Source organism: Podarcis tiliguerta (assembly GCF_965153285.1).
Source record: "Podarcis tiliguerta genome assembly, chromosome: 1".
NCBI classification, from domain to species: Eukaryota; Metazoa; Chordata; class Lepidosauria; order Squamata; family Lacertidae; genus Podarcis; species Podarcis tiliguerta.
The window spans coordinates 72,785,589-72,812,002 of NC_139534.1; the positions used below are offsets into that span (position 1 = coordinate 72,785,589).

The following is a 26,414-nucleotide window of genomic DNA, read 5'->3' on the forward strand; positions in this document are numbered from 1 at the left end:
CTGACAGTAAGAACTGTTCGACAGTGGGACTGGCTCCCTTGGAAGATGGTGGACTCTCCTTCCTTGGAGGTTTTTAAGCAGAGGTTGGATGGCCATCTGTCATGGATACTTTAGCTGAGATTCCTGCATTGCAGGGGGTTGGATTAGATGACCTTTGCTGTCCTAACTCAACAATTCTAGGATTCTATTCTGGAGATCCCCGTGGAGGAGTAGGCAGAACCTAACTTTGCTGTCCTTTTCCCTCCATGTTAGTCCCCACAGTTCTCCAGAAATGTCTCCTTAAGGGTGCCCTAGTGGCTCTGTCCACACAAGATCTACTGTGTATTGTTTGGAGTGTTTATGTATGAAGGATGGGAAATGGTGTGAAAAATAAGATGGAGGCATCTTGGCATTTCACCTTTCTTTCAGTTGAGGTTTATTTCACTCATTGTCTCATACAAAGGGCTTGTGTAGAATTTCTGACTCCTTTTTTGCACAGCCTGCTCCCATCATTAGCTGCTTTGGAAACTCCATTTTGCAAGTGGATTGCCATGCTACACTAAGCTAGGAATAGGAATCTGCTGAAGAAGCTGAAATCTAAAATGTGTTGGGTTTATACCCCTTTGAATGCTACCCTAAACATTGTCTTATCTATTTCACATTTTACACTGGAAATGGAAAATCTGTGCAACTGACCATTGATGGATTTATTATTAATTTCTATGCTGCTTAATATATTAAAAATATCTCTAAGCGTTGTTCAAAAAACTGAAGCTGCAACAGGCAGCTTAAACAAAATATTACAAAAAATACATAGTTACATTTTAAAACATTACATACATAGAAAGTTATTGATACTAAGTTACTAATATATAAAAAAATCAATATCAGTTCATTTTCTTTCTCACACACCCTTACTCTTAGCCTCTGAGATCTCAGCCAGAGCCCAAACAAACTCAAAGGTCACCCTCAAAAGGCCTACAATGAGAAGAGTTCCTGGAAGCAGAGGACATCACCCTAGTCCCTCACTGTAGACTTTCATTTTATGGGCAGGCCCATTAACTTTAATCTAGGACAAATAAGTAAAAGCAGATCTGAAAAAGGAGTTAGTTTTATTCAGTTGTGAGCTCTGTAAAACTGGGTACCCTATAGTTTCAATCAGGGCTGTCTTAAGCATGTGGGCCTCTCCAGAGCCCTACACTACTCCCAGGCGTGCACCAGCTGGCCACCTCAGCACCTTGCTGACTCGCTTGCCCCCAAACTCGCGGCGCAAAGCCACCCACAGCAGAAGAGCCTGCTGCAGTGCTCTGACCGGCAGGCGGGCTCTTCCCCGGACTCAACTCTTGGGCCCCGGACTCTTGGCCTAGCGCCCGTGAGAGCCTGGTGCCCTGCATTCCTAGCACCTATGGGTAAGATGGCCCTGGTTTCAATGCAACGCTGAGCTTCATCCAACATATGTGGAATTCCTGAGGCAGCAAGTTGAATAATTTGTTTATTTGGCCTGATCAGTTTGACCGTATCTCTTTCAGCTGTTTATTTGTTTGTTTTTAATGACATGAATTCATTTTTAATTACATGAATACACACATTTCTGTACAATTTACGCCATGGTCTTATACTTAGACCTGTCAAATTCAGTGGGGATTCCTCCCAGGTAAGTGGGAATAGGATTGAAGCCATAAATGCTATTTATCCTGCTTGTTACAGGGTGTAATATGTAATTACCAAAAAAAGTTCCTCTTCAGTTGACAGTATTTCATCTGAATAACTTTTGCTTTGTTGGAGCCGGTTTAATAATTTATGGCAATTTTTGATTTCCTGCTTTGCATTCCCAGGACAATGTTCTTCAGTGAGCATGGCAATTCTTAAAAACAATAACCCTGAGGGTAACTGAAAAACCTTAGCTTCAAGCACTAAATCTAATTTTACTATGCTATGACTCCCTCAGGATATATTCAGAATAACTATTCAGTATAGAAGATCTGCTGTTCAAACTTGCATAACTTCATGGAAATTATATTTCAAGGACTGTGATTCCCCAGCTTGGGATCTTAGCAAGCAGTGAAACTGCAGTGAGTTTGCTGAGCTTACAGGTTTGAAGTCAGCAGCCTACAGTGTAGTAGACTCTCTTGAGGAAAGCAAAGGGGGAAAGCCCCCAAATTACAGTCTTTTAATTCTTTCCAGATATATTCATATTATTGCTATACCAGAGCAGAAGAGAATTTCCTGTTCTCTTGCAGGTTCTGCGTTCTCTGAAAAATGTTACCATAATGCAGCAGGCAGAATAGAATATGTAAAGATAGAAATCAAGAGATAGTCTGGTAATGTATACAGTGGAACGTTGTATTACGTACTGTCCTCCTTGCGAACGCTTCGGGTTACAAGATCCACTAACCCAGAAGTAGTTGCTCCCGGGTTGCGAACTTTTTTAAATCTATAAATCATTAGTAGATTGGTTTGGATTGTTTTGCATTCCTTTTTCTTATCTTTTCTTATTTTCCGTACTCATAACACAATCATTGTGAGGAGCCTTGAGCACAATCTTGTGAGAAAGTATCATACACATCCATTTGAAATACAGTGGTACCTCTAGTTACAAACTTAATGTAGTTAAAAGTCACTTTGAGGTTTGTTTTTAAACAACCAAGCAGTATATAAATTTCATGAAATACGTATTCCACTTTTTCCATCGTTCAAACCATGCTCAAGGCAACTTACCACATGAAAAAAGTACATATGTTGCAAACATCAAAAGTGGTCATAAACAATAAATAAAACATCAAAAAGTACACATACAAATTAAACTATTTCCACATAAATCATAAGATCTAAAATAAATATAAAAAATATAATATAAAATAAATATAAAAAATTAATATCAATAGCTGCAACATACCCACTCCCAAACAACCCCCACTAAACAATACCCCTGGCCGAGAGTCTGTTTAGCAGCCTCAGCTTCTGTAGCTGGTGTCAGGGCCCCACCTTCCCAGGGCAGGTGGGAAAAGGCCTGCAAGGCAAGGAGCAGGTCTTCCAGGACTCACAGAAATAAAAAAATAAAAATATGCACGTAATGGTGAACTGCAATCTGTTTGATACCTTACTTTTGTATTAAGTTTTTTTAGCTGAAGATTAAATGTTGCTTTTCTATGACAGGAATGTAGGTGAACTGGAAAATCCCATCAACTTGAAAGTGATAAAAAGGTCAAGGTGATAACGATTTGATTAGATTAATTTGAATTGATAGAATGAGAACAATGGAGAAGTCTGTAAAATTCAAAAGCATGCATTCTCTTTTATTAACAGACAACAGATCAACAGAGGGCAGCATCTTATTCTGTGGCTCAGAAGCACCTAACATATCCATTTGAAATAGTTAAAGAGGGTGTTTACTAAAAAGTGGTCCAAATGACTGTTGACTCCTAAAAACACAAAAACTTTGATTTAGCTCTACATGATAAAATCTCACCTCCTTGCACTTTTTGATGGCACAGTAGAAAGATTGCATGTGACCCACATTCAACCTTTATGTTAACCCAGGCTATAGCATGGACTTGCACTGACATCTGAGAGCTTTTTAAGTTAAACCTTGTGAACTCGAAAGTAGCAATATTAAATATTGTATGAGAAGCTTGTCAAAAAATCTTCATAAAACGTGGCCTAAAAGCAATATCATGAGCTCCTTTTTATAAGCGTGGCACATTTTCAGTATAAACAAAGAAGTCATAATCTTAAAATTATGGAGAATTTGTATTCTAAGGGAGATTAAAAAAACCAGTAATCATATTTTGTATGATAATTATAATAGTAATATCTCTTAAATTAATTGTTCTCCACTATCTTCAGAATTGTATGATAATTATAATAGTAATATCTCTTAAATTAATTGTTCTCCACTATCTTCAGAATTTCACTGTAAGTATAGATGGTGCAAGTAAATAGTCAAATCTTTTTATTTTTATTTTTTAGTAACCGAACTTTTGATTATGCCCTGAACTTCCAACACAAGTGTATGGGATTCTTGCTCTTTAGTGCAAACCATGGGAAGTGGGTTAAGAGCTCTCTCCTATGTAAACACTAGCCATTCAAAGGCTTTAGCAGAGGGTGGGAGTTCACATAGTTGTTGTTGTTTAGTCGTGTCCAACTCTTTGTGACCCCATGGACCAGAGCACGCCAGACACTCCTGTCTTCCACTGCCTCCCACAGTTTGGTCAAACTCATGTTAGTAGCTTCAAGAACACTGTCCAACAATCTCGTCCTCTGTCGTCCCCTTCTCCTTGTGATGGGAGTTGTAGTCACAAAACATCTGGAGGGCCAAGTTTGCCCATGCGTGGTGTAGTAGGTACAAAGTCAGTTGCACACTACATTCCACCAGAGAGCCAAGTTTCCCCACATTCCTGCTATGCAGACTTGTAAAAAGCCACTTGTTGAGTTGTGTGTGGCAAGTTAGAATATCCTTGAGGTGATCAAGCAGACAAACTTCGTAAATCAGGTAAAAGCTTTGTTCTTTCTTCATAGAGCCTATTTGCCAAAGTAGCTAGGTAGTCAGGTGTTTTACACACTTTGTTGTTGTTGTTTAGTCGTTTAGTCGTGTCCGACTCTTCGTGACCCCATGGACCAGAGCACGCCAGGCACTTCTGTCTTCCACTGCCACCCGCACACTTACCTCTCAGTTTACACACTTACCTCTGAGTAAGTCTCACTGAACTCAGCGAGTCTTACATGTGAGTAGATATATAGGATTGCACTATTAGTACATTATTTTTTATAGACTTATATAGATGCTTTTGTATGATAATTGCAATAATGTGATATTGGTGGCGGCAGCGGGGGGCATGTACCTGAATCCACTATATCCTGCAGTTAAATTACTGGTTATAAGCCAATACTTTCCTATAAAGGTTTGCGTTCCTAGGGAAGGGAAATAAGGTCACTTTTGTGGTTGCCCAACCTTGTGCTTTTCCTCTCAGTGCTAGCCCCTTAAAAATTGTTGTTTCTTTTTAAAATTATGCAGGGTCCTTCATTGATACACCCCGTGGGCCCTGGCACTTGCTTCAACATGTCATGTGCTGATGCTAGGTCTGCCTAGTGGGTAGAAATAATCCGCTGTAATTATATGAGGATCACAAGTTAGTGGTGAAACACATGGCATATGCCATGTATTGAAATTAGCAGGAAATAAAAACAGGAAGTTTATCACTCTTAGTGGGTTATATTCTGCTAGGCGGTTTCAGACTTTCCAGGCTTTATAGGGTTTATCAAATGGCAATGTCCCTGCACAGTTGGGTTCTGTATGCAGAGTTGACCCAGATTAACCTCCGTGTGGCTGCCTTTCCCTCCTTTTTAGCGCACTCTTGTTTTGCTTTTGTGTGTGTGTGTGTGTGTGTGTGTGTGTGTGAATCCATGTTTAACTGAGTGAACTGAAGTTCAGAGAATAAGAGAGCCCTGAATCCTGGACCTCTGTGGAACATAATACTAAATGCTTTTCCACATTTGCCATTCTGCAGAGTTAAGAGAGGTTGCTTTCTTGTGCTTTTCCTCATCTGTCACAGTGGCAATATGTAGTGACATTTCTAACTGCTAGCATGGAAACAAGATAAAAAGTGTTTGGGACAACTGGGAAATTTCATTTAGACAGAATGTCAGACCCCAGTCTCCAGTGTAAATACTGTAGCTTTACCATGTCCAGCTTTATGATATCATTTTATGTAAAATTATATCAGAGTCTAGCTATGAGCAGGAAGACCATTGCGCTTGTTGAATAAACTTCCATTTATCCTACCATTTAGCAAGACCTGCATCCCCTCCATATCACTGCCGTTTGTAATGTATAACAAATTTTAAAAGGTGCCTAGCGTTGTAAAAGCTCAAGCACTCAAAAGAAGCCCTACAATGCCTTGATCACAGTGGAGTTCTGAAGGTTTGTTAAGCCTCTTCAGCAAAGCCATCTCCTGCCCACATTTTTCTTGCAGATCAAGTTCATGCTAGCTAATGATTATTTAGATTTCCACAGTAACCTAACACCGATATTTCAGGACAAATAGGCACCAGTGTGGCTCCTGAATGAGCAAGCTGCATGTATTCATAAGCCATTCCATTCATTTCTCTGACATGTAAAATAAAGGGGGGGGGGAGGGCAGCTTTCATCCTATTGCCAACTCTTTTATCTTTAAAGCATCAGGTTTCCGGAAATCATTCTCCCTGCGCCACAGATTCAAAGACTACTCTGGACTATTCAGAAACTTTTAATTCTCATAGTTTTCAGTGGACGTTTCTTCTTTTCCACACACTCAAAAAAAATCTTAGTAAAAGTATTTGTGTGCAGAGTTACTTCACTTCCTGCTATTGAGGATTGTGCATTGTTTAAAAAGATGCTGTGTTTATATACATTATAGTGAGGACTATGTCCACAGCTATTGTTGAAAGATGTTACACAGCCATTTATCACAGTATGTCAGCAAACCCATTGTAAAAATGTCCTGCTAGTTAAATGAGGCTTAGATTTAATGGGACTGTAAGAAAGAAAGAGTTTCTTTTATCATAATGTAAATAAGGTTCCTATAGCAATGTCATTAGGTTAAGGTGTAGGCTCCCTTCTGAATTAAGATAGCAACACCTCTTGCAGAGGTAATAAAACAATTCCGAAAAACAATTCTGGCAGTGTTTTTGTAGGGAGCAGTGCTTTGTCACAGACATAGACAGTACTGCAAAATGAATGTTGAATGAGACATATGGTCTGCTATATGTTTCACTTGCCAATGAAGCTACGTAGTAAGCTATTTACGTCCTGCATTTGGGAGGATTTCAGAAAACATTCAGAAAAAAGTACTTGATGGAAAGAGGTTATTGAATTCAGGGCTATGTCTGCACTGCAAGTTACCTTGCTTCTGTGGAATCTCAGAAACTGGGTGGAATCAAAAACTCAGTAGGTACAGTGCCCATCTGCTCCCATCTGTTCGACTCCCTAAACCAAAAACCAAGGCGCGGCTTCCGATTGGCTGCAGGAGCTTCCTGCATGCAATTGGAAGCTGCGTAAGCCACGTTGGACGTTCGGATTCAAAAAAATGTTTGCAAACTGGAACACTTCCAGGTTACCAGTGTTCGGGAGCCGATTTGTTTGACAACTAAGCCATTCGGGATCCAAGGTACCACTGCAATGGCTAACTTTACTGCATGGTAATCACCAGACATTTTCTCAGGTATCAATTTAATTCTAACAATTTCAGTTTACTGTAATTTTAAAAATAAGGCAATTATCAGCCTAGAAATCCCTTGTGGATATAAGGCCTCCATTGCACACATTCCTTTTGTTTGTGTTTACATATGAGCTCTGTGTGCAATCTTGAGTGTGCATGGGGTTGTAGATTTGGCTGTCCTTTTAAATGTTAAAATAATACACCTCCAAAACACAATTTTATCAGCAGCATCCTGTCAGTTTTTAAACCAGTTGACAACTTCAGTGTATTGATGCCTATTGCACATCTCAGTGCAAAGAGGGGGATATCTGTGTTTATCGGTGTTTGATACAAAATGGAAGACTCGTAAGCACAATTCACAGGTCATCAGAAGAATGAATATTTTTAAAAGCATTGTAACAACCATAAGCCACAGACCCTCCTTCACTGACCTAGAGCTATTTCAATCATTTGAAAGCCTTTTTTCATATGCTAAGGTTTGCCCTCTTCACATACCTTTTCGTAATAATGGTCTCTTGTATAGTCCTATCTTTCTGAATCTTTATGCCTTCCTTGAGCACTTGCTTCTTTCCATTCTTTAGGAGATTTGAGGTCTCTTCATTACTGTTTTCCCCCCTGCTTCTTGAATTGTTTAATGCATATCTTCTGCTCAACTTCTCCTCTGCTTTCTCTCAGCTTTCGTGATGTCTTCTGATCAAAGACCTGTTTTTCTTTCCTTATTTTAACCTTTTCTCTGGGTTGCCTGCTAAAACCTTTTATTCTTGCGAAGGTGACAAATGCCTCTGTATACTGATCTCTTTCATAGTTGTCTTGATCTTTCAGCATGCATGTTCAATTTTCTTTTTCTGTTAAGAATAGATGGCTTGTTGATGATGCCAATTAAAATGTTGCAATGGGAATGTGTTGTTTCCTTTTACTTTTGTTTGACTAGGTGGCATGCACCATTGGTACTATCTTAGATCATCCCTCTTTCTTTTCCTCCCATTTGATTCCCCCTCCCTCATAACATTTCTAAAATATTCCCTTTCCTCTCTTCTTTTACAGCCCAAATCCTGGTTGATGATCTTGTTCCGTTTCATTATGATTACTCTAATCAACTTCTCTGGCTTGCCTTTGCTATATCTCAGCCCCTTTGTTTCTTTCTGCTAAGTGCATTTATCATGCCCATCATTTTGATGACAAAACAAGTGTGCTCTTAAAGGCTTTCCATTGAATGTCTTTGAATTCAGCATAAATACACTGACGCTTACTTATGGCCTTCTGCCAATGTTAGTCTATGATTTAATCTTACAAACCTTAAATGTTCTTTTTCAGGGCATTTCTTTTTAATATATTCTGTCTGTTACAACAGTTGCTGGAAGTTTTCAAGCATGTGAATGGGTCAGACAATCATTTTTCCAGCCACAAAATGACTTTCTAATGTTACCTATTGGCATATTTCTATGAGAAATTATTGGGTCTTGGAAGGACAGAGTGAGCCAAGTTCAAAAGTTTGTCAGATTTAAAGTGGCCTGTGGTTGCAGTGCATGTGAAACACTTTAATGTGTTGTAACTGCAGAACTGTTTGTGAAATCATAGTGGACATAATGCATTCTGAGCGCGGAATTTGATACTCCATAGCACGGAATTTTGATTTCTTCCTCAGAACTTTTGTTAATATTATACATTTGTGCTGCAATCCCATGCACACATATTTAGAAGTAAGCCCAATTGAAAATCTTGATCAAACATGCATATGCTTCTATTGTAAGCCCTGCTCACATCCTGCATTTTATTTTCAGGGCCTAATAATTATGTATAAGACATTTCTTATCACTTTCCCCCTCTTTTTCTTCTGCTTCTCCCATACTTCTCACTGACATTATTTTGCCTACTTTTAGGTGTAAAGCTTTTAGCAGGGTCCTGTTTTACTTAATATTTTGAAGCATAATATAATTGATGGAACTATATAAATAATAGCAACAGTATAAGAAACACTGCCCAACTTAACCCATGCCAAAGGGAAGACTCTTTTCTAGCACCGATATTCATCAGCATGATTCAGTGTTGTGAGGGAAGTTAATAGAGGGCACCTCACTGTACTCATTTGGAAATTATGGCTTAATAAAATAACTTTAAAAGGCTCTAGAAAGTGATAATTAAAAAAAACTACTGTGGCTTGAAGTATAAAATGCACAGTCACAAGGGCATGATAAATATGCTGTTTTAGATATATCGTCCGTTCATCTAACTTCATTGCAATCATAGCTGTACATTTAATAGCAAAAATAATTTGTTCTGTTTACCATCCAGAACATTAGAGGTACAGAGACAAAAATAGTTACAAAATAACTGCAGATAAATTACAAGCTTTGGTTCAGGATTGCTATAAAAGTTCTAGGTATACTTTTGAAATCACTGGCTGTCCTCAGATTCGCTTTTGTAAGTCAAGTGAATAGAACCCACCATCACACTTTGTTATATTAGATTAGGTAAAGGGACCCCTGACCGTTAGGTCCAGTCGCGGACGACTCTGGGGTTGTGGCGCTCATCTTGCTTTATTTGCCAAGTGAGCCGGCATGCAGCTTCCAGGTCATGTGGCCAGCATGACTAAGCCGCTTCTGGTGAACCAGAGCAGCGCACGGAAATGCCGTTTACCTTCCCGCCGGAGCGGTACCTATTTATCTACTTGCACATTGACGTGCTTTTGAACTGCTAGGTTGGCAGGAGCAGGGACCGAGCAACGGGAACTCACCCCGTCGCGGGGATTTGAACCGACGACCTTTTGATCGGCAAGCCTTAGGCTCTGTGGTTAAGACCACAGTGCCACCTGTGCCTCTATATTAGGTTAGACTTAGCTTACATGCCACCAAGGCAAGCTCACAACTAGAAATGTGAGGAGGCATCAATTTCCTTTTCTCTGTCCCTGGCACACTCTGTAGATGACAACACAGGAATAATGAATTTTTCTGAATGGCTTAGGGTGGTTTGATTGACTGGGGGGGGGGAATGACCTTACCAGTGTCCTGCCCCCTACCCCACCTGGTTATAAACCCTAGCTTCTCTCCCCCCCCCTTGACTCCTGCAGATAAAAAAGGAGAAGGGTATAAGCAAAATAATCCACTGCCCTACTGAAGCCATTTCTGCGGGAAAAAGATGCTGAAGACAGGCATGGGACCTGCTGGCAAAGCAAAGGGGTTGGGCAGAAACATATAGGAAGGCTTTCGGTGGAAAATGTAGTAATGGCAGTCCTGGGTGTCAGGAGAAAGACTGGTCTGTGGCTCATAATCTTGGGAGGGCTATGTGCCACTTTGCCCAACAATTTTAGCAACCTGTTTCCCACACAGGTTAAGTGCCTTCTCCATTCTGTCACTTGGGATGATGTTGCCAACCCTGCCACCGCCACACAGGGGCATTCATGACTAAATGGGGTGACACTTTTGCCATCTGTTTGATGGCAGTCAGAATGTCTCTTTTCTCCTGCAGTAGTTTCCAGAAGCAGCTTCCTATTGAAAGCTTCTGGACCTGAGATGTGGGGCAAGGCAGGTAGATATAACTCAGTCCCAGATCTCTCTCTCTCTCTCTCTCTCTCTGCTCCCCTCCATTTCTCTCTCTGTGTGTCTTGCTTTCCCCCACCTTTGAATATGTATTCTAGCTGCTTCGTATCTCTCTGCCACACAGCCTGCTTTAGCCCCTTCAGCCAGTACTATGAGGTGCGGCAATGCCCTGTGCTTTATTCCCAAACTTTGTGCTCCACAAAGGTGGCCCACATACACCCAGGAAGTCAGGATCCGCACAACTGAGCTCCAGATCTCCAACCCTGGAAAGGATGATTTAAAAAAATAAATAAATGATTGCAACCTAGAAGAAGAAAAATTGGAGGTGTGTTTGGGAAGGGAAATTTAGTTGCCTTGTTTTATTTTTCTCTTCTTCCCTTTATAGCAGCTGTGGCTTGCAATATGCTTTTGATCTGGATGCATATTTAGACCTTGACTTCTATTTATCAGCTATCTATATTATAAGAATCTTGCTTCTTGTCAGTCTAATTTCAAGTTGCTGCCGGCTCCTGACACCCAGCACTTTGTCAAGCATAAGCTGCTTGGCTCCTATTACTACTGATTTCAGCATTGCTAATAAACAGCAACACCAAGGCTATATTTCCTGGTTCCTGTCACACTGCTGCTTTCCTGGGTGAAATAAAAGTCCTATTAACATGCTCCTCCTCATTGGCTCTGACAGCTTGATTAATTAGCTCCTCTCTTTAGATGACCTCTGCACTGACATGACAAGGAGGTGAATATAAAATGAATAGTTTGTCCATATAATGGGCTACTGTAAGTTTCTAGAGTTTTATCAGATCAGACTGTCTGGGGCTGGGAACCTGGAGTATAAAATCTATACTCCACAGCTGTCGAGTTTTGAACTACAAAGCTTTACAACATGGTTCAAGAACTTAGAAACAAAACATAGCTATTAAAGAAAAACAAATATCCAGCATGACTGTTCTCTTTCATAAAAAAATATTCTTTGCTTGTACTGTCATGAGCTCACAATACAAATGTATTTCCTTTTTACATTACCAGATAAAATGGCCTTTTGGCTTCCATTTTTTAAAAATTGGAAAAATATAGCATGCAACTCTGTGGGCATGCAGTCGTCTATAGGCACTGTTTTAAAATATCCCTGTAGTTAAATGTCACTCTATAACAGAAAGGTAGAGTTGGTAGCTCAAGAGATGATGTATGTAAAAAATTACAGTCTCAATTTTGTTATGGAAAGCCCACAGACCTTCATTTTTTAGCCCATGTAACCATTTTAAGACACAAATGTGTAAATTTTATGCCATACAAGGATTGAAATAAGGGTAATTGGTGAAGCTTGCTTCCAGCCACCTTACCATAGCATACTGCATAATGTTCACACACCCCTTTTTGGGAAAGAAAAATCGGCATTAAAAATGTGGCAATTGTGCGGTGAAATACAGTACTGTGGACAGCTTGTATATCGATTAAGTTTGGTAATCATTTGCCATGTAAGTCAACACTACCTATTAGCACTAAGCAGAACATGCTTAGTTCTATATAGTGATATTTGGCAGAATAAAAGTGGGGTGTGGGGAACCAGTATAGTACCGTAAGTAATTATAGCTGCTTCTGATTTTAATGCTATTTTTTGAATTTGATTTACAGTCGTACCTTGACTCCCAAACGCCTTGGGAGTCCAGCATTTCGGCTCCCAAACAATCAAAAACCGGAAGTGAGTGTTCCAGTTTTCAAATGTTCTTTCGGAAGTTGAACATCTGACACAGCTTCCATGGCTTCCTATTGGCTGCAGGAGCTACCTGCAGCCAATCAGAAGCCACACTTTCGAAGTCGAATGGACTTCCAGAATGGATTCTATTCAACTTCCGAGGTATGACTGTATTTATTATTTAAAAGCATGCAGGTATAGTTACAGCAATTATAAACACACAGCATTTTAATGTTGACAAACTACAAATGGATTTTTTTAATATAACTTGATTAACAAATGGTTAATTAGAGGTGAAGAAGGGAAAAAAGAAGGTGGGTGCCATTCTGTGGTCTCGGGGGGGGGGGCATAGGGTACTGCAGATCTCCACTTCTGCAGACAGAGGCAGAGGTCCACTGTGGAGAGGGAAAGGTCCTCTCTTGCAGAGGTCCTCACTAGACCAACATTGGAAAGCTTTGCTATCATAGCAGTGCTTGGTAGGGTTGTAAGAAACGCAAACAGATTCTAGGGTAGATCTCAAGAGGCTTTGGATCTTAAGGGCAGGCATTTTTTTGAAGAGCCAGTGTTTTGTATTTAATGAGCATTTTGTATTTTATTGTTGCTGCTGCTGTAAATTGCCCTGATGTTTTGTAAGAACGTGGTATCTAAATACAAATGCCCCTCATTCTCTGCACACACCAATGGGAGAGGGAACTATGCCAACCCTGGACCTCAAATAGTTATTTCTCTCTCTCATTGGAACAAACTATGTGTGGTGGGTTTTTTTTTTAAAAAGGTGGAGGGAGTAAAAAGCCTTCTCTCACCTTTTGGCCTTGCCAGCCCAGTCCTAGGGTTTTGGATTTTTCTGCCCTTTAACAATCTGAGAAAGGAAAATCATTCCAGATCATTTTATGCTGCTTTGTTCTAGTTTCAAAAATCTTGTACTGTGTTTTAACATGCTTATTTCTATACTTATTTAAGTAAGTACTTAAATTGCTTACTTACTATAATTATTTCTTTTGAGAGCTGTTTTGATTATAAATATTGTAGAAAATCAAGAAATAAATACCAAACAGTATTATTTAATCACAGCTTTTCTCTCTGGATGCTATTACATAAAAATCAGAAATTCAATTTTCTATATTTGATGTGTCATTCGATTTTCTCTCTCTGTATGTGTTTAACCACCAATGAAAGTGCAGGTGTATATTAAACTGTTGAATATTAAAGTCATGGAATCTTCCCCTTCCCAAAAAACCCCTTAATAAGTGATTCTTAATCAGTAAAGTTTATGTTTAAGTTCAAGCTCTGTTTTAACAGCGGTCTCATACTAGTTTCTGTCAAGTATGTGCTTTTCTCTTCTAGAAACTAAGGTTCAGGCAACAGAACAAAGAGAGGTGGGCTTAAAATTAGATTTTGTATAAACCTATTCTCATGTGAGCTGACCTCTTTATTTAACAATATTGAAACCAAAAGAAATGAATGACCCACATTTACACTGATTTTTTTTCTAATTACCATACAAAGCCTCCCCTTAACTCAGTGTTTTTGCAGCCCAGAACTGTTCTTCCCAGTTGTTTGTTTTTCATCTTAAACATCTTCATTGCCCAGCCCCTTCTGTTAATTACTTCTTTGCTGCTATGCTGATGGAGAAGCATTGCTCCACACACACACACACACACACACACACACACTGCATACATATAGAGAGCGAGCTGTAAATGCTAGCGCACATGTTGTGTTTGTGTTGTGTGTATTGTACTTTATCTTAGAAAGGATACATCCACAAAAATGTGAGCCTCTGGACTTCATACTGTACCCACATGCAAATAAAATGGCCCATAAGTCAGGTTCTGTAAAATATAAATTCCGATTCAGTTGTCCATAAACTTTGAAATTGTAAGATAGAAATGTTGGGTTCTAATAGCGCTGTAAAGTGTGTATAAACTTTCAATCAAGCTAGAATTTGGAAATGAACTTCGGCTTGTGGATTTGGGCTGTTTGGAAGCCATTAACCATAGCAGGGTTTTCCCCCAATAGTGGCTATCTGTGATTTTCTGGTCTGTTTCCCCAAATAAATAAAAGGAGGAACAAAGTGGAAGATGTGTATGAGTGCATGGCATTTGTGCATATCATGGTTTTAAAAGTCAGTATTGATTTGTACAAATTGGGACTATAACTTTCCAACATTACCAAGTCTGGGTGCCACTAGGAACTGTGGTTTGTTTAAAATAGAAAGTGGAAGCTTTTGCTATCTTCTTCTGGATTGTGAAAGGGGAAGGAAGGGGGACCACACAAGCCCAAAGCTTGCAGCGGATTCTCATAGTGGGAAACCATAGTTTCCAATTATCAAAATCCAACCACTGAGACAATAGCATCTTTGTTGCCATTTCATTGACTGCAATCAGCTTATTCCAGAGATGAATCTTTAGAGCCTTTTGCAAAAGGCTGTAGCTATTTTTAGAGTTTGGAGTGAGAGGGAAGCACATTCCTAACAGACATAATTAAAACAAAATACTTTGACAGTTACATTTAAATTTTAAATTGTACATTTATTTTAATCATTAATAGAGTTGCCCCAAGGCACTTATTTTTCATACTGTTTTGAAGTCATTTTTGTAAAAAGCTTCTCTCCTCCACCCCCTAGGCCTTTTTCCTCCCACCCACTTTTACAGCAGAAGATTAAAGATCTTGCTGACAATTTTTGCTACCAAAATTGGTAGAACAGTTTTGCAGATAGAGAATAATTATAGCTGAATACTTACAACTGTAAATACAGCAAGTAGGAAGTGGCACGTTCAATCTTTTCTCTGGTTATCATTAGAATAGCAGCAGTAAATGTGAGTTAATGCAATTTATGCTACCTTTAACTCAAGCAACCACAGGTCTCCTCAAATGGGCAATGCAATTTGATTCACGAGACCAGTGCAGATAGGTCTAATATTCTAGCTGGGCTCACACATACTGTTGTAGCTCACTGATCCCTCTTCTTTGAAAATGCTGCAACGGTTTTGAAAATGCCAGTGAACAGCAGAGGGGCAGAAGAAGCAGACGAAGTGGGGCAGGGGGCACAACAGCTATTGTTGGGTTTCAGTACCCACCCAAACATAGGGGTGCACTGTCAGAGGGGTAGAAAAACATTTCTAAACACTCATTGGCTGATTAGTATGTGCAGCAGGGCTCAGGAACTAGGTACCATACGCACATGATTCATCATCCAGGTACACACAGATATCTGCTTCTAATTGTTTTAATTTTATCAATGCTCAATTCTTTTTAAATGATGGTTTTGTCTGTGTTTTTAGTGATTAGTTTTTCTCTCTATGCTGCCTTAAGTCCCATCAGGGAAAAAGCCGGGGTATGAATAAATAAATAAGATTTTTTTTAACAATAAAAAGAACCCCCAGGACATTTGATAAGACACAACATCATAACACTTTTGGATAATCTAGATGTGGAATCCACAGATGTGGATAATCTAGACTGGAACACCAATTGACTCCTTCAAATAGATTGTGGAAAGCTACATTTACCTTCCCGTAACAACATTTACTCAGCATATATATTAATTTTATTGTCAGTATGCTTCCTATTGTCACACAGGTTTACTCCTGCATCATGTACAAATTACTGAAAGTTATGCAAGGAGAGGGCTTCATGTGCCTCTCACAGCAGCATCACAGGCGTGCCTTTGCCTTGGACCCTGCTATTAAGCCACAGTTGCCTGCAACTCGCCATTCCTTTTCCCCCTTTCACTTCTCTGCTGCGTTTTGACTGGGTGGTCTCCTTTCTCAAAACGGAAGAAGTGCTTTTCGGAAGTTATTTTGTGGAAGCCTTCCATTGTTTTGAAAGAGATAACATAATGTGAGTGCGTTTGTACTGTGTCACATGAGAGGGCGTTATAAAAAGATCTGTGGAAGTTCAAATCTGTCAGCACATAAAACGTAATCACACTGCATCTTTGTGTTTACTCTTAAGTGAGCTGACATTTGCCCTAGTCAAGACAGATTATTTTTGTGATTTTGCATTATTCAAATACACCCCATAGCTCATTAACTAGTTTGCAGTGTAATTAGGGTCTGGAATACCTCAGAAGGGCTGAAGGGTTTGTTGTTTCCCGACTAGTAACTGAAAGTTAAAATCATTATATAGAGTTTACCTTAAGACCAAACTTGAAAAGGTTTCATTTTCTTCAACACCTCTTAAGAAATATTGTTTGTTGGCTGAAGGTGGAAAGGTTGGGTATTTTGCATACACTTGCCTAATTGTGTACTATAACCAAATAGCAGAATTTGGATTTTTTTTTGCAGATACTTTATATTTTACAATACTGAATTACAGACCTCCTTTCTCCAGTGTTTTGTGGGAATTTCAAGTAGTGATCAGGTGTGTTAAGAAATTATAGTGTGAAAAGACAGCTGTTGAAATGTTTGCACAGGAACAAAATGTAGAAATGCAAGCTTGCACATCTTCCAACCAGAGGCAGCAATTCTGTTTTGGAAAATAATAGCGTAAATGGGAAGCTCAAGTCATTTGTGCTTTCTGCTTCCCTTACATCTTTGCCATATGAGAAGCTTTTCTTAGTGTCAGTTTTGCCGTGGTTTTGTAAGTGCTTTAGAGGAATCTACAGTCTTGCAAGGGTACTGCCTCTGGAGCACAAAATTAATCATGTTCCATCTGTTGTTTATCTGAACTTATCTGAGTATATCAGTCAGTTTCATATGATACTCAGGTGCCGGTGGACTAATGAGTCCTGTCAGCAGAAGCCCTACATAATGACTTCCACTCAATCAATGGGGCTTTCCCCCTCTCACCACACATCCCTCATGCCCCCTAGAATTTGCTTGGGGAACGGGGTTGAGAGCACCCCCAAGAACTGCATGTAGGGGGAGGGGAGAATCATTCAGGTTGCCTCATCTCAAAAAGAATATTGCAATGGTATAAAAGGTTCAGATAAGGGCAATCAAAATATTCAAACGTGTGGAGTGACTCACCTATGAGGAACCATTGCAGGGTTTGGACTTTTTTTAGTTTAGAGAATAGGAGAGGTAAGAAGCGACATGACAGAAGTGTCAGGAGTTCAGCCTACACTCGAGTAGGACCCTGGCAGAGACACATGCCCGACTGGCATGTTCCCTCCCTCCTGGTCGATCGGGAGCTTCATAAGCTTTCTTCAGCCCGAACATCACAGCGACCGATGCCAACTGACACAGGCACACTTAGGGATCCGCAGAGTTTGCGCATCATGTGTGACAGACCTCAGCAACTCAGCATTTTGGCTAATCTACTTTATTTACATATAAACACACACGGACCTCTGCAACATGGCTCCCTCTCTCTAGCATCAGACAGCAAAGAGAAAAAGAACAAAGGACAATAGTCCCACTTCACGGAACACAGTAACACAAACATCCTGTCTCCGTCACTTCCCACTCTGTGGAGTCAAACATATACCGTCATGTGATAGACAACAATCCCATGTCTACAATCATGGAGCAGGAATTCTAACAAGAAGTTTATAAAAATGTTGTGTGGCAAGGGAAGAGTGGATAGAGAAAAGTGTTTCTCCCTCTCTCATAACACTAGAATTCATGGAATGAAGCTGAATGTTGGAAGATTCAGGACATATATAAGAAAAGTACTTCTTCATGCAGCACATAGTAAAGCTAAGAAACTCATGCCCACAGGAGACACTGATGGCCACCAACTTTAAAAGGATTGGACAAATTATCCTCCATCAATTTGTCCAATCCTCTTAAAGTTGGTAGAAGTTACCAAAGTTAGAGATGGCTATGCTTTACCTCCACAGTTGAAGGGGGAAGTGCTTCTGAATACTAGTTGCTGGAAACAACCTTGGGGGTCCTCTTGCCCACAGCTCTTGCTTGTGGGTTTCCTGTAGGTATCTGGTTGGCCACTATGAGAACACGATGTTGGACTAGATGAGGAATTGGCCTGATCCAGCAGATTCTCCTTACACTGAAGATGCTGTCTTCTAATGCTGAAATGCTTGACCTGGCAGAACAATCGCCTTAGTGTGATGTTGAATTCCTCCCCATATATAAATTAAAAACCCTCCTTAAACCTTGGGATACTGTTGATTCTTGAATACAATGGAACAAATGCTTTCCAGTGGTAAATTGGCTGCATGAAAGAGAGAGAGGCAGGAGCTGTTTCAGTAGCCAGTTCAAGAGTTCATACACACTTCTGTGAAAATGAAAAACCATCTTGAGCATTGTTCCCTTCTGTTCCAAGTACAAAGTGCCCTTCTTTGACCTTTCTTTTGCTAATATAAATTCTTAACAGCCTGAAAATCCCTTTGCACCAAAGGAAACAAACAAGCAAACAAAACATCTGCAACACATGACCCTTATGAGAGGATATGAGGGGGAATGAACCTTGCGTGACAGATTCTAGTCACTACTAACAAGCAGCCCAATATATCACCTGCTTAAGTTGAAAGTCTTGGATTTAAAAGGATTTAGTTCCCATTGAATTCAGTAGCTATATAATATTTTTAGTTTAATGGATCCAAATTATCTGGGCTTCTCCCATGCCTAGAAAGCACACGTCCAAGTGGTTTTCCACTTGTCCCATCACTTTCTCAGGGAAACCCCATTCTTTAGCACTAAATTGAAGCAAATGTGAATCTGTGGAAAACCCCATTTACCTTTGCTCCAATTCAGCACTGAAGAATGGGTTTTCCCTGTTCTACACTCCTGTGGTGGGGAGACCAGGATGCTTCCAATGGATTCCCTCCTCCCCGGCTCCCTTTGAAGCAGCAAAGTGGGAGGGGAGCAGCTTACACTTGTGTAAGCAGCTCCTCTCCCACTTTCCTGCTTCAAAGCAATCACTGAGGAGGGAAGGAAGGGGACCATGGATCCTCTGCTTGCGGCTGCAGAGGATTCCCTCCTCCTGGGCTCCCTTTGAAGCAGCAAAGTGGGAGGGGAGCAGCTTACACTCGTGTAAGCAGCTGCTCTCCCACTTTCCTGCTTCAAAGTGGAGGGAATCCACTGCAGTTGCGAGCAGAGGATCCATGGCTCTGCTTCCTTCCCTTGAAGCAGGGTGTGGGGGTGCAGGGGGGAAAGAGGGCAGGAAATAGATGCCAGGCAGGAAGACACAACCACACTTTGACCACTGGAAAGTCCACCTCAGCCTCCCCAGATTTCCACTGAGACGGCCAGGCTAGTCTCGATGGCCATAAGTCAGGCTCAGCATTATTAACTGGACTTAGATAAGCCATGTTTCCCCTTCCTACCCTCCTCTGAGGCTCGATTTAAAGCAGCAAAGCGGACAGGAGCCGCCCGCTTTGCTGCTTTAAATAGTTTAGTGCAACATTTGATTCAGAATATTTTTGTGTGTGTTTTCCTCCTCTAAAAACTAGGTGCGCCCTATGGTCAGGTGCACCCTATGGTGCGAAAAATACGGTATTACACTTAATTTAATAGTGTGTAGCTACTGCTTTTGTTTTTCTTTAGTTGCACTTGTGGGGAAAATGTTGTTGGAATCACAGGATCCGAGCCATGACCTCACAAAAATGTCAGCCCGGTTGCACATCTAGGAAGCTTAGTTTAAGCTTAGTTTATCATCGACACCAGTGGACCTCATAGCCATGGGGGTGGATTTTCTAGGCTACGACATCCCTATAACAACTGGGGGGGTGGTAGCTATTGTCAACTAAAGAAAAATAAGAGATGTGGCTGCATGTTACATGTTTTGTTTGTTTGTTTGATCCCTACATTTAGATAGATAGATCTTTCTTCCATCATGGTACTCGGTGTAAACATAAAAAGTAGTTTGGCCTCAAATCTTAGCCAGACTACTGTACAGGATTGTTGTGTGAGTAAGGTATGAACCCCAGTGTGTGCTGCTTTTAGCTCTCTGGAGGACAGGTGGGAAACAAGTGTGATTGGTGAATGAATGAAAAGCTTGTCATTGGTTTTGTGGAACGAGGTAGATGATCTTAGCCTGTTATCTGTTGGCTCATCTGGATCAAAAGCTAGAGGTGGAAAGCCTTAGGTCCAAATTTTAAAAACCGTGGATACAAAGGACTTCATGCATGCAATACAAGAGGTATGTTACTAAGCTATGACTCCTGAATACCCTAACGACTGTTACCCTAAATATATTGAAAAAGTAGTTTTATTTTACTCTTCATAGGTTGCTATACCAAAATGCTGATTAGGTGCCCGTCTCTGTATCCTTATAAATTCTTAAAGAACCAAATAGCAACAAGAGCGTGGGCCGCTGTTGCTTAACTTAAACATTGTAAGTGGCTCCTGGGTATCTACAGAAAGAAATGTTATTTTTAAAAAATAAAGGTTTCTGTTTAATGCATTTTCTGATTTCTATGGTTTTGTGTTTACAGGTTCAGCCTTGGCAATAGTTTTCCGTGTTACAAACATGCTCCTTTCCACTCACTTCATTAAATGGAGAAAGGGCACAGATGCATGCAAATATTTGTGCACTCTTATGTTTTATTGAAAGGCTCTTCTTTATTTTGCAAAAAGGTCACCTGTTCTCTTTTCAGTTCGTTCAGTTCAGGACATTCTCTATTATTACAACCCAAATGTAAAACTGAAATAGATACTCGCAGGCCATATTTACAGGGCAGTCCTGTAATTGAACAATTCTGTGAATGCATATTTAATGCCCTGTCCTATAATTTTTGTACTGCAAATGGAATGATCTTCCTCCCTAGTAATCATGGGTGTTTGTGCATTTTACTTTGAGTGCCGGCAGAAATAAAAAAGGCTTTCATTACTGCTATTACTTGAGAGTGTTTCCTTTTGAGATGGATTCGAGGTACATGTAGGCTATGAAAAGAATATTTTTTGAAAATTTTGTTCCCAAGCTATTCATTTATTGTATTAAGGGGAAAAGACTGTTTCACCCAGAGGTCTGTATATGCTACATTTGTGGTTTGCTTTGTTGTTGTTTTAAAAAATAGGAATATACATTACATAAAAACAGGTTCCTACAGCCATATAAATAGGTGAATATGCATAGGGTTTCGAAACTGAAATTTGTCCCTGAGGATGGGCTAATTCTTGGTGATGTTGTTGCTGCTGATTTTACTCTGCTTTTTAGCAAACATCTATATTATTATTAAGTACTTGCCCTTAGTTCTAGGGATCCAGGGCAGCTTACAACAATTAAAACTTGCCAAAAATCAGATGCACCCCTGTGGGCATGGAATGCCATAACTTAGGGGCTGCCACAAAAATGCCCTCTTCCAGGCTGTCCACCCCCAAGTTTATGAGAGTAGTTGAACCAGTAGGGCCCACTCTGTTGATGTTAACATCTGACAGGATCAGTAGGGATGGAGGTGGTCTTGAAGAAGGTAGTGCTACATCCCCTTCTTTAAAAAAGACCCTCCCTGGACCTGTTAAACAACTGTAAAACTGCCAGTTAAACTACTACTACTACTTTGGCGATCACTCATAGCCGAGTAAGATTATCTTCCATGAACACCCTGTGGGAAACACTCCCTTTTGGGGCAAGGTGCTTAAGAAGGTGGTAGTGGAGAGGAGAGTTTGGCAGAAGAGGAAATAATTTATGATTGTAACTGGTGGCCCAGATGGCAGTCTTCAATGTCTAGATTTAGTGTTGAGTGCCACTGTTTGAAGCCACTGTAGCTAATTATGGTAGCATGTGGGGTGGTCATCATTAGGTGAATAGTGAGGCTATGTATGCTGTTTAGCAAGCTAGAACTTGCATATGTGGAGCAAAATAGACTGGAGAACTAAAAAGCAGCTCAATGACGATACCATGGTAGTTGCTAACTGATAGAAGTACAAGGGGCACAACTGCCAATTGTAGGGGAAAGTTAACAAGCATACTATAAATGGGGTGGACAAAGGGGAAAGTTTTTTCTTTTAGTTATTCTCAATGGGTTCTCGCAGTGACTTAAAATCCTCTCTCCTGTCACTCAGAAGTGTCACTCACTAGAGTTTCTCTGAGCCATAGTTGCATGTGGGGATTCTGTTTTCGTTTGTTTGTTTTGTTTTATTGATTGTGTCACATGTTCCAGTGTTAGGTCACGGCTACACCATGGCAAAACTCAAATCTTGAATGTAAATTCAATTGTGAAACCTTCTATTGCCTTAAGAGAAGGCAATTCAGAACATTATTTTTGCTTAGTGAAACGTCACTTTTTGAAGAATAACCTTTGGCAGCCACCGGTGCCCTACAAGGAAGTAATTATTCCGAAGAATCAATCCTGCAATCATCATTTGTATAATTAATGTTGCAAATTATAGCTTTTCTGTCTCAAACCTATGTGAGAAAAAGATGTTTTAGCATTCCATTTTTTCTCTCTTGGAGACTGTGGCCAGTTGGGTGGGTTCACTGTGACAATGGACTTAAACACTGTTATATTGAAATACAGGTCTGTTTCTCAGCCCTTTTGCCTGTAGGTAATCGTGAAGAAGCACTATCTACAAATAATTTGCTCTGTGCACAATTAAAAAACAAAAAACATTACTCTTCCACATTGACACAATATATCTTCTTTCCTTCAAAGGACACCATGGTTTAATGGATGGGGCTTTAACCTACCCAGAGGTCAATCACTGTTGGACAAGTGGAACCTTATCCCCGAAGGTATTGATATATTAATGACTCATGGACCTCCTCTTGGTAAGTGACACAAAAGCCAACAAACAGCTATCTTGAGCTAAGAGTTTCATCAGTGAGCCGTTTAGCCAAGTCATTAAGGGGCATTAAAGAGAGGGGGGAGAAGCTGGTCACCTTTCTGTTCTGCGGTGTAGAACTATGCCTTCAACTGGACTCACTAAATACTTTCCAGTTGTCTTGATATTAAGGCAGCTTCCTATGTTCATAAGAAATGAACCAGCTGAACGAATGTCCTGTGGTGCTGAAATAGCATTAGCCAAATTTGTCCCTGGTGTAACACCTTTCAAGTTGATTAAGCAACACCAAGGAGGAATGTGCAACCTCCATTCATATTTGATATAGCTCTTGCCCCTCTTGGATCTTTCCACTCTTCTGATCTTTATGAATGCATTATTTCAGACCGCAGACTTTTGTAATAATTGATGTCAGACTTTATGGATTTTCTGCATTATCTGTAGAACTTAGTGGCTTTTTCTTTTAAAGCAGTCAATTAATACTAACTTGCTGAGAGTCTTTTCCGTCTTGCCCTGCATTGCCTTCTTCATGGCCAGGTCTCAGGAATAAATGGGTATTGGCAGACCTCATTCTTCTCGAAGTCATGGAAGGTTATTGTCTTGGGACTGCCCAGTTCTCTTCAGCAGAAAATCCCATTTGCAAAGTATTATCACTGAAGGGCACATTTTCCAATCCATATATTCAAAATAAAGATATACATGGGACTCTGCACAAGGAGGAACTACCCTTTTCTCTTCAGTTTTGGGGAATGCTTTATGCACACAGTTACATTTTCATGTGCTGACTCTTGAGTAGAACAGAGCAGGATCACGTTCGTTTTCATAGGGATACTGTGAAATTTACGCTATGCTGTTTGTATTTCAAATAGTTGGCATAGTAAAGGTAAAGGTACCCCTGCCCGTACGGGCCAGTCGTGACCGACTCTGGGGTTACGCGCCCATCTCGCTTAAGGGGCCAGGGGCCAGCGCTGTCCAAAGACACTTCCGGGTCACGTGGCCAGCGTGACGAAGCTGCTCTGGTGAGCCAGCACCAGCACAGCATACGGAAACGCCGTTTACCTTCCCGCTATAAAGCGGTACCTATTTATCTACTTGCACTTAAGGGTGCTTTCAAACTGCTAGGTGGGCAGGAGCTGGGACCGAAAGACGGGAGCTCACCCCGCCGCGGGGATTCGAAACACCGACCATACGATCGGCAAGTCCTAGGCGCTGAGGTTTTACCCACAGCGCCACCCGCGTCCCTAGTTGGCATAGATAAGGTACTAAAGTTGATACTGACCAGCGCATGCAGAAAGTAGCTACAGCTGCAATCTTATACAAATTCACCTGTGAATAAGTCCCACTGAACTTAGTGGGGCTTACTTCTGTGTAACTGTGTGCAGGATTGCAGTGTCTGACAAGCAGTCATCACCTGACCATTTTGGCAAAGACCATTATGGAAAGAGCAGGGGGGAGAGCAGGAAGATGCACCGCTGCCGGGAATAAATGTCATAGAGCCTCACGCTATGTGGAAGAATCTATACCTGTAGTTTAATAAATCAAATTATGTGGAGAAAAATGTTAACTGGGAAGGAGGGGGCAGACATCAAATAAGAAAAAAGAATCCCTTGGAACCTAAAAGAGACAAAGTGACAATGAAAAGTTTCTTAAAAGCCATTGTATGCTTTAATGGAGATGTTAGGGTTACAGATAATGCAATAAACCTTCAGTGAGTTATGGCTTCCTGAAAGTCTGCATGAAACCTTACCTGAATAGAGAAAATTAAGAACATTGATTACATTTTGCTTTTAGGTTTTCGAGACTGGGTTCCAAAGGAGCTTCAAAGAGTTGGCTGTGTGGAACTGTTAAACACAGTACAAAGGCGAGTAAGGCCCAAACTCCATGTCTTTGGTGGAATCCATGAAGGTAAGAAATACGCTAGATATGAGGATGTTTACTAAAATAATACCAGAGTTAAATGGTGTGCTATTGTACATTAGAAGGAGATTTTCAGACAACCCACAAACATAAAATTGACTCAATTATAAAGCAAATTGTTTGGTGCTCAGTCAGGGCTTTTATATATTTGAGATTTTTTCCCCAGGTGGCCATACAAACCATTATAATCATATCAACAAATGATATTTTTGAGAGGGAAACGTAGTAAACCTGGGGCAAAATGGTGGGCAGTGATTGAAATCATGGAATGGAAAGGGACCCCAAAAGCGCTGTGCTCTAACTCTCTAGTAAAAGGACATGCATTTATCTAGCCTCCACATATCGGTCCTTATAGTCCAGAAGAAAGTTTGCTATCAGTAACAGCAGTCATAAAAGGGGAATGAATAGTCTTTTCATATTTCTTTGTTAATTTACACTGGGATCTTATACAAGCTTACCTGGGGGTAAATCCTAGTGGATTTAGTTCTGGGTAAGCATGCATAGCTTGTGCTAGGAGCCCTGCAAAGGAGGGATTGAGTCAGGGCCCCCACCACACAGCAGAGCAGCCTTTGGGTGGCAGGAGGGAGCCGAAGACAGAAATTGGCACAGAATGGTGTGTCAAGCCTTCTTATAGTGCTGGCCCTAGCAGGAGTTCAATTGGGCTCTGCTTCAGGTCGCAAAATGCCTTGGGCCAGCACTGGATTGGGTATTGCTTAAAATGGGACTAAGTGTGACAAAGAGGGAGGGGTCTTTGAAAAGTTTTTAAAGTTTAATCCCTAAACAGTGAAGAGTGTTTACCTGGTGGGTTATTTCTTTTTCAGCTCAAATACTGTTGTCAACCAGCACCTGAACAAATTCTTTTCCAGTATCAACCAAGTTTTGCCAAAGCAAACCTGTTGGGATGCTTTTTTTAAGGGGAAACTTTGGGTTGAACCTAACACCCCGACCTCTGATACTTCAGGACCATTGCTTACTGCAATACTGGAAGAGGGGGAGTTGACTTTAGAAAAGCTGAGTGTGTACCAGTGTCACCACTAAGGTGATGCAGAGCACAGAGTGGTGGCTCCACTGTCCCTGGTGCCATCTCTGTTTGCTCAGCCACTTGGAAGTCACAGGAACAAGGGATTGTTGGACTTCCATTTATCTTTATGTAATTTTTAAATATAAACATTTCTATCCAGCCAAGGCATTCTTTACTCAGGGTGGCTTACAACACTTGAAATCATTATAAAACAATGTTTTCAAAGAAAATACAGCAGATGAAACACAATGCTAAAAGTATAATCTTCCTGGTAGAGTGTAAAATGTCTCCCAAAATAAAACTGTCTTCATATTTTTGCAGTCTCTGGCCCTCAAAACACTATTTTGATGCATCCTAAGGCTTAGCAGATAAGGGTGAAATCCATTTTATTTCATTTTTGTCTGCCCACCAAGAATCCTGTATGATCTGCCAATGTGGAGGACA

At 40.5% G+C, this 26,414-nt stretch overlaps 1 protein-coding gene and 1 long non-coding RNA gene across 4 annotated transcripts in view; one reads left to right on the forward strand and one right to left on the reverse strand.

The window, feature by feature from the left end:
• The window catches only part of MPPED2 (metallophosphoesterase domain containing 2), a 121,380-nt gene that overhangs the window by 90,139 nt on the left and 4,827 nt on the right, over positions 1 to 26,414 (forward strand). For all 3 annotated transcript variants that reach the window (XM_083441789.1, XM_083441791.1, XM_083441790.1), the window contains exons 5-6: positions 22,906 to 23,021; positions 24,824 to 24,937. In XM_083441789.1, coding sequence (XP_083297915.1) covers positions 22,906 to 23,021; positions 24,824 to 24,937 — 230 coding nt within the window. The remainder of the gene's footprint in view (positions 1 to 22,905; positions 23,022 to 24,823; positions 24,938 to 26,414) is intronic.
• LOC310682362 overlaps positions 1 to 26,414 on the reverse strand; it is a 599,763-nt gene that overhangs the window by 87,483 nt on the left and 485,866 nt on the right. The gene's annotated exons all lie outside the window — the stretch shown is intronic.